The sequence below is a fragment of the Sceloporus occidentalis genome, unplaced genomic scaffold (assembly GCF_023333645.1).
Source record: "Sceloporus occidentalis isolate IW3139 unplaced genomic scaffold, rSceOcc1.0.p SCAF_2, whole genome shotgun sequence".
Classification (NCBI taxonomy): Eukaryota; Metazoa; Chordata; class Lepidosauria; order Squamata; family Phrynosomatidae; genus Sceloporus; species Sceloporus occidentalis.
The window spans coordinates 198,627,345-198,636,431 of NW_028316982.1; the positions used below are offsets into that span (position 1 = coordinate 198,627,345).

Sequence of the window (9,087 nt, forward strand, 5' to 3'; positions counted from 1 at the left end):
ACCCACAGAATAATTTGGACAGAATAGTACCACCCTCATCTATATATTGAGTGTTGATATTTGCAAAACAGATCCTTCATGTGAGCAGCTGCTTATGTTGAAGTTAGCAATTAGGAAGCCTGATTTTACAGATATCTTAACCACACAGAGGTCTTGTGCGAGTGCATTTACTTATCCATCAAGGCCACTCTTTAGAAGTTTGTGCTTTGATTAGGTCCTGAGCTAGGGGAAGTTAGTGTTAGCATCAATACATTAATATTTATTTTATTTTATTTTTTTAAAAAACTTCCTGGTCTGTTAACAATAACCTATTAAGAAAAGCAGTAAGTTCATTTGCTACTTGATTTATTGATAAATTAGTTGATTTTTTTAAAAAATCATTTACAAAAACAAGGAATGTTCATTACTTTAATTAAAGAATTAAAGTAACAAGAAATGGTAATTGTCTGTCAAGAGCAATGCCATTGGTATTTATCAATTAAAAAATTAAAATCATTGTTAAAAGTTGTAATGAGCTTAGAGTAATTAATTAAATGTTAATGAATTATTTCCAAGTTCTGGGTGAATCTAGCTTTAACTGCATGGGGCCAGAAAAGTGAGCAAAATACTGTAGTTCATTGCATGGACCCTTTTTGGTGTGTTTAGCTCTTTCTTGTGTGCCTCTAATGCATTTCCAACTTATAGTGACCGTAAGGCAGTGATGGTGAACCTTTTAGAAGCCAAGTGCCCAAACTGTAACCCAAAACCCACTTATTTATTGCAAAGTGCCATGTCCCTCTGGCTTTCTAGTAACAAACTCTGGCAAACTCTGTGCTGGGGCGATGGCACATGTGCCCACAGAGAGGGCTCTGAGTGCCACCTCTGGCACGCGTGCCATAGGTTCACCATCACTGCCCTAAGGCAAAGTTATCACAGGATTTTCTGTGGCTGAGAGGTGTGACTTGCCAAGGTGGATTTTCATGACTGAGCAGGGAATCAAACCCTGATCTCCAGAGTTGTAGTCCAGTGGTCAAACCACTACATCAGGCTGGCTCTCTTTACAGGAACTAAGTAGATGCAAATATCTGCATTAGTCTTTTTTCCCTGATCTAAGAAGGAAGCCTAGAGAACCATCCATACTGTGGCTCCTTCATGCTCCACACAGTGTTTTTTGTTTTGTTTTGTTTTGTTTAGAAAGTGGAGGGATAGAAAAGACAGCTTTGTGTTTAACCAAGACAGTAAGATAGATATTTTTGCATTTCTGGTTTAATATGCAAAAGGGAAAGTCTTGTATGTTTTCCTTAGCAAGAGTCACACCTGTAGCCACACTTTGAATGCATTCATGTTCCTGAAGTGAAAATGCATAGATTTCCCCTTTGCATGTCGCTTTCCCCTCTGCACCATCATCACCACCACCACCGCTATCTTCATCATTGTGTCTGTCTGTCTTCAGAATAGTTTCAAGATCATGATTATCCTTAATTCAACACTAAGAAAATCCTAGGACTTGATGTGAAGCCACAAGACGATCCCAGTTACTGATTCTATATGCACAGAGAATAACACAGTAATTATGAATACTGTATATATTCATGTATAAGTCCAAAAATTTTAGTCAAAAATTGACCAAAAAACCTGAGTCAGTTTATCCATGGTTTAATGTAAGTACTATACTTTAGTTCATATACTATACTTTAGTTCTTCTTAATTACTCTGTCTGCCTGTGAATTTTATTTCAGTTGTTAAATCTTACCTTCCCCCTCTATGACATCTAATTTTTCAAGTTAGATGTCTTACTTGTTTTTAAAAATTATGCTCATCACTCTCCTTTTGCTTACCATACCTTATACATGAGGTTAACTTATAGTCAAGTATGTATGGTAAGCAAAAAGAGAGTGATGAGCATAATTTTTAAAAACAAGTAAGACATCTAACTTGAAAAATTAGATGTCATAGAGGGGGAAGGTAAGATTTAACAACTGAAATAAAATTCACAGGCAGACAGAGTAATTAAGAAAAACTGGGTTGGGGGATTAAGAGTAAACTAAATTTAAGGTTGAATTAAGGATAATCAGTTAGATTTACAAATGAATATGAATGCACAAGCCGAAAGGCAATTCACAAAAGAAAGGATAGGATTAAGAAATTGAGAGCAACTGAAATAAAGCAAGACTCAAGTTCTGAGTCAGACTGGAAGAAATAATCACAATCAACAAACTGCCACTCCACTCCACAAACATAGCTCTACCACCTAACTCCTCTAACAATCAGTGGCAGGCTACTATTAGTACAACTATTCCTAAGGAAAGAACAGGAAGAGAAATGAAATATATAACTTCAGTGACCTTACACAATCTCTCCCCGGGAGCACTGTGGATGGAAATTGCTGGTAAGAGGTTTTTTTCCTGAGCTTGATTCAATATGTTGTTGTTGTTTGCCTTCAAGTCATTTCTGATTTACAGTGATTATAAAGTGATTTTTCCATGGGGTTTTCTTGGCAAGATTTATTCAGAGGGTGTTTGCCTTTGCCTTCCTCTGATGCTGACAGTGTGTGACTTGCCCAAGGTCACACAGTGGGTTTCCATGGCTGATTGGGGATGTAAACCCTGATCTCCGGGCTTGTAGTTCAGTGTTCAAATCACTACACCACACTGGCTCTAAGTGTTCATTTAGCAAACTACAGTCCAAGCCCTCCTGATCACGGCACCTGCTGTTTCCTTGTTCATGCTGATGACACAATGTTTGCATATTCCTGTTTTATATCTTAATTGATTTAATACTCAAAGGACTAAAGCATGCTGGATCAGACTGAATTAGGGTGACCCATTATGGAACTGAATTGACCTGATCTTGCTTGATTTGGTGCCAATCCAAATATGGCTGGTTTAGTTTGATAGGTGGCTAATTTGGTTGCAACGTTCAACCATTAGAGTATCTCATCCTCCAAAACACTCTGGGCCACTTTGGACCAGGGCAACCCACTATGGAAATGAATCAGCCTGACTTGACCCAGGCTTTAGCCACTCCAAATATATTTGTTTCAGCACACAGCCAAATTAGTTGGATAGCCCTAGTAGCCACTGTTTGTCTGAGGAAACCTGAGACACAGAGATATAATCTTTTAATCAGTGTGATGCTGTTGCATTCTTATACTTTTAAAGACTGGCTTTCCAAAAGTTAACTTATTTGGGCAACTGGTCACGATCAGCAAGCCTCCTGTTTGTGGTTGTTAAAGATGCAAAGAGTTTAAAATGTTCAACTTTAAGGTCCAGTTTTGTGGATATTTCTGGAGGGAAAGGATGGCACAATACTACACAAAACTTTAAAAAGTTACTTATTTTGGACTTCAGATCACAGCCCCATCCGGCATGGCCAATGGCCATACTATCTGATGTACTCTGGGTGTTTCAGTCAAAAAAGGTAACTTTACTCCCTGTTCCTATTATAAGGACACAATCCCCTTGCAAATCTATTTCATAAGAGCCGCTTACTAACTACATGCTGGCCTATACATATGTATGCAACTGTTTTTATTTAGCAGTCAATTGGGCTGCACCACAAACGTTGACCAATGAACAGTCTTCTATTGGATCCATGGCTCTATACTATATTTGTCATACTCATTTTCATTACTCAGATATAATCATTATACATGTTCCAATGTATTCCTGTATCCACTGCAATACATCAGAGTACTGTGGTTTGTGATTTGATATTATAGGATAATAAATGACATAAAGGGTCTTTTACCTCACTGTAGAAGCAAGTCAAAGGAAAGCCTAGAATTGACTTAATAAGCTCCCTCTAGAAACCAAATTCTTTGGAAAACTATAGCTTAGATTCTTCTAATTATATCTTGATGTAGTGTGTATGGAGAAAAATAATTTCCTGCATAAGGCAATTCTGACTAAATGAAATAGACTGTCTCCTCTCCCCATTCCCCATATCAAGCACCATATAGATAATATTTCACTGATAAATGTAATGGGAGGTAGCTGTCTAGCCATTTTTTATTAGAGTTTGTAGCATCTTTTCAGGCAGCTGTCCTTCTCCTATAATCTTCAATAATGCAAATGCTTTTTAGGAGAGTAATCATGGAACAAAACAAAACCATGTGTATTTTCATCCTAGCATATTTGGAGAAGGTGGTCAGGGGAAATCAGTGTAAAGCATTGTGTGAAGGTTCTCCAGATTGCAGGACATATTCTATATCAAGAGTTTAGAACAAGTCTGCAATAAATCGTTTTTAAAAAATAACTCAGATTTATCTGGTTTAATAGAAGTCAGCATGGTGTAGTGGTCTGGCTGTTGGACTACGACTCTGGAGACCAGGGTTCAATTTCCCTGCTCAACCGTGAAACCCAGTGGGTGGCCTTGGGCAAGTCATATGCTCTCAACCTCAGGGGAAGGCAATGGCAAACCTCCTCTGAACAAATCTTGCCAAGAAATCCCCATGACAGTTTTGCCATAGGTTTGCCATAAGTCAGAAACGACTTGAAGGCACCACCACCATAACAAGAACAACTGCATTCTTTTCTGCTAGTCATAAGGAACTGATGGGTATACTGATTCTATCATCAATAGAATGACCAAAAACTAGTGAGGTGTTGACATGCTGCTCTTTGGAAGCCTTGTTCTTTGTGGTCAAAAGTAACAATTAAGATAATTACATGAATTACACTATTAACCCAGTTTTCTCAACTACAGCAATTAAAAAAAATATTGGTCCAGCTGCCATATCCCAAATGATTGCATTGCATCCAGGCTTGGAGTATAAGGGAGCACTTGTTTGCCTCTTTTAACTATCTTTCTTGAGGGCAGAGCTGTCACTTCCTTCCCACACACTTTCTCAGATCCTGGAAATCTTGTGCTTGCCTAGTATACAGGATGATCTGTGGGTAAAAGCATGAAAGCTCATTTGAAAGAGTGCTTCTGTCCTCACATAGATCTAGTAATGGATTGTGCTAGCCAGAAAATATCAAGTTGGCTAGCCCTGATATATTAAGTAGCTTCTTAACTGTGGGTCCCATAAGAATGCCTATGATGTCTGTAAAGTTTGTTATTGTCCAGAGAATATGTCCAGGAGTATCCTTCTTTGAAGGTCTTTAAACAGGGGCTGGATGGCCATCTGTCAGGGGTGCTTTGATTGTGAGTTCCTGCATGGTGGGGGGTTGGACTGGATGGCCCTTGTGGTCTCTTCCAACTCTATCATTCTATGATTCTAAGTATGCATTAACTCTGCCTATACTTAGCAACTTGGCCGTGGATCTTGATGCACTTGTTTGTCATGGGCAGAAGCCACAATTCTGTAACATCTTCAACCACTTCTGAACATTTTTAAGGAAAATGCAGAACTGCTACTTCAGCGTCTGACTGTTCTGGATTTGCTGAATGAGTAAAATAAAATAAAATAAATCAGTCAATTCGGAATGGGGGCACACTTTCTAGTTATCAGTGCAAACCCAGATACCATCCTGGAAGATGTGACACAAGAATGCACCTGTAGCCTAGACAAATCTGCAGACCAGTTTATGGTGCGTCTCTAGTAAAGACCAACACACAGATTAATAATAATAATAATAATTATTATTATTATTATTATTATTATTATTATTATTATTATTATTATACCGCTTTTCCAGAAGATCAAAGCGATGTATTAAGTGGCAAGCAGTCCAGATGACACAGTCAGGCAGCTGGGGGTCCCCTGAGGGTGTGTTGCCTCATATTTACCCACTCCTCCTTGTCCGCCAAGATACCAGAAGTCCCTCCAAGAAACCCCATAATAGTGTTCCCTCAGGGTCACTATAAGTTGGAAATGACTTGAAGGCACATAACAACTTTCACAAGAGTGGACAACTGTCATCCTTCAAATGTTTCTGTCTGGAACTCCCATAATTTCTCACCAGTGTCAATACTGTCTGAAGCTAATGTGACCAACAACAACAACAACAAAACACCAGTAGGGCCATAGTTGATCAGCCTTGCTACACTAGTTGTTTAGTTCATTTCTGCCAGTTGTTGGATCATGTTGGCTGCTTTGGAGCTGTCCATGGTCCTGCAGACCATGTCCGGGAACTTCATTACCATGAAGCCCACTTTCATCTGCTATCTTTTACCAGTCTCTCCAGCTTCTGGTTTCTGCTTTTTGATATTTCTGTACAGCTTGGGTCTGCTCACGATGGACTTTAGACTGTCTCTGGAAGCGTTAAACAGCCAAAGCATAACAACTGAAACAAATACTTTGAGCAGGGTTGGAATGGGACAGGAAGAAAAGGATGATGACTATTAATCACATCTGGCTTCATAGTTAAAAAGCCTTATTAGAGTCTTTTCAGGTTTTCTTTCTCTCCCTCTCCCTCTCCCTCTGTGCTTTAGAAATGAAGATCTACACATGTCTTGTTGAGAGTCCAGATGGTAGCCCCCCATGATAACCCTGCAGTTCTTTGGAAATTGAATCTTCCTTGCAAATTGTGATGTTGAGTTCTGGGAAATGTAATTTCCTGTATTGGATCTGTAATTATAATAATTCATGTACCTATTTATTAATTTAAATATTTATTTGGCCTTGAAGGCTCCTCGGAACAACTCCAGAAACATAATTTTGAATTAAAAGAGTAAGGGGGGGCGGACACACCAGGCACCCATTAAAACTAACAAACCGAAACTAAAAAAACCACCAGAAACTCAGCATCATGAAAACAAAGGACGGGTAGGGAAAGGGGGATAAATAATTAAAGAAAAGACAAGAAAATGGAACCATATCAAAATCACAGTGCGGAGAAAAAAAACTTTGCAAGTGGCCAATATGTCAAGGAAAACATGGGCTAGTTGGACATCGTGGGGAGGAAACATCACAACCTGGCCACCACATGGGAAAAGGCCCCAATCGGAGTTTCTGATGACAAAAGGAGGAAAACAAACCTCTACCAGTAAATTTGGGTTTGTAGGTATGAGGATTATATGGGTAACAGCTACGCTGTCAGTGTTCTGGATTTACTCTCCTAGGACTTTGAAGGTGATGACTAATACATAGTGTGCTTGAAAATGGACTGCAGGCCATTGAAAACCAATCATATGTTCTCTAGAATGTGCCTCAGCCAAAACTCTAGCTGCTATTGTTCACATCACTGGAAGTTTTCTAATACTTTGCAGGCTGTAGACCGCCATAAATGTGCTAGCACCATGTGTATGGGCTCTACTGTAATATCTGTTTATTAGATGTGGAATTTTTGAGAATTATCAGCACATAATGTTCATTGCCATGGATCTCAAAAGTCCCTCCTTTACCCATCTCACAGTTTTAAAGGGGAAAAAGATTTATATTTAATTTGTTTGGATTTTTTGTTATAATCCCTTGCCACTAGCAGGAGGGTTTTTATGCCTGCTTTCTTCTCTATGCCAGCTCAAGAGCTAGAATATCTCCAAAGAGCAAGGCTACCCCAAGCTACTTTCATGAATGGCAATGGGGATATCATACCACAGGTGGTAGAAAAGGGCAGCTGCAACTTCAGTGTTCTGGATCTCTACCATTTTAACAACTTGATCTAATATTTCATCTCGACAATGATACATTTTACAAATAAAAGTTCATCTGGAAAACCTGTTACACAGAATCCTATGTCTATCTTCTCAGAAGTAAATCATTTTAAGGAGAGTAGTGTTTACTCTCATATAGATATCTACAGGATTGCAGGCTTAGTTTGCTGATTTTGCATAGGCAGGTTAAGAGCTATATTGATATTTAATTAGTACTCTGACCTGATTTACTATCTAGAGGAAAGAGGTGAACCAACTATCTGCAATTCCCCATTTTCTATATGAGAAAAGAGACATGGGTGAAACCATGACACTTCAAACATAAAACTGATTTGATTTTTCAAGTCCACTTATATTCCATTCCTTATTGTAAATGGAGGTTAAGAGATGAGAAGCTGGGATATGTACAAAATTAATATCTGCTGTTGTTTTCATTTAGGTTTAAAATGTAGCTCCTTTGCTAACTTCGACTTCTTGCTAACCCCCTCCCCCATGCAAATATCATATTGCAAGTTATGGAAGACGTTTAGTGCTCTCTGTCTGTACACACTTGGATACATTAAGGTTTCTGAAAAGAGTATCACAGGCAGATATTATTAGAGAACAATATAATTTTTAAATGATTTTCCCCACCTAAACTACTTTAATCTCCCCACTGTTCTAGTTCCTAGATGTGTTAACAACAACAACATTTTTGCATTGGCATTGACTCCCCAACAAACTAGCACAGAACCCCTGAACTCCTCTGAAACTTTTAATGCACATCTATATTACTGCACTCCAAAATTGTTCCAGTAAAGTAGGCATCCACACATGCATTCCAGAGCTCATGCCATCCTGAGACCATTAATTTGCCCTCAAGAGTTCTCTTGTCATTTACCCTAGGTGCTGGCAAAACCAAAGATTGTGCAAGAACAGCACTGCTGTATTCATATTTCTATGCTGCCTCATAGAAGGCAGTAACATTTGTAGCTAGATGAGGATGTAATTCCAAGGCACAATACAAAAAAGAAAAAGACCCAGGTCAGTGAATCCAATTTAATGCAAAGGCAATCAGGTAAAGGCAATAGCTGCACATAAAGGAGGAGTGGGAAAAGTACCTTCTGAATTCGTCCATCAATTTCCAAATAGATGTACTTGGGCTGGTATGTGGATGAGCTGGATCCCATCCTTCTGAAGACTTCCTTAGATTGAGACTTTTATTGTAGTTTTACTACAAAGGCTGCTCTTGCATTTTAACTCTACAGCAGGAAGATGGTCTGGATGGGCAACTGTGGCAGAGCCCCTACTCTGCCTGATGCATTTGATTCTTCGCTATCTTCCATTCCTCAGTCACAAGCTACAACAGTCCCTCCTCTGACATGCATTCATTCTCCCTGCCTCCTTGCCGCCTCCTCTTCATCCCTCCCCCCATTCATTCCCGTGACTCCGGCAACATTGGATGGGAGAAAGCCAAGCCCTGGATCCTGTCTCCAAGTGCCCTCATGATTCCCATAGCAACTCTCTTTGGCTTCAGAGCTAGAAGAAGCCCCTGGGCAATCGATGTACAAGGCTGTACTGCCAGGGAGC

General features: G+C 39.3%; 1 protein-coding gene across 1 annotated transcript in view; it reads right to left on the reverse strand.

Moving 5' to 3' along the window:
* PDE9A (phosphodiesterase 9A) overlaps positions 1-8,886 on the reverse strand; it is a 103,691-nt gene extending 94,805 nt beyond the window's left edge. The window contains exon 1 of the mRNA XM_089511963.1: positions 8,619-8,886. Within this exon, the coding sequence (XP_089368089.1) occupies positions 8,619-8,687 (69 nt within the window). The 5' untranslated portion in view covers positions 8,688-8,886. The remainder of the gene's footprint in view (positions 1-8,618) is intronic.
* Between the last annotated feature and the right edge of the window lie 201 nt (positions 8,887-9,087).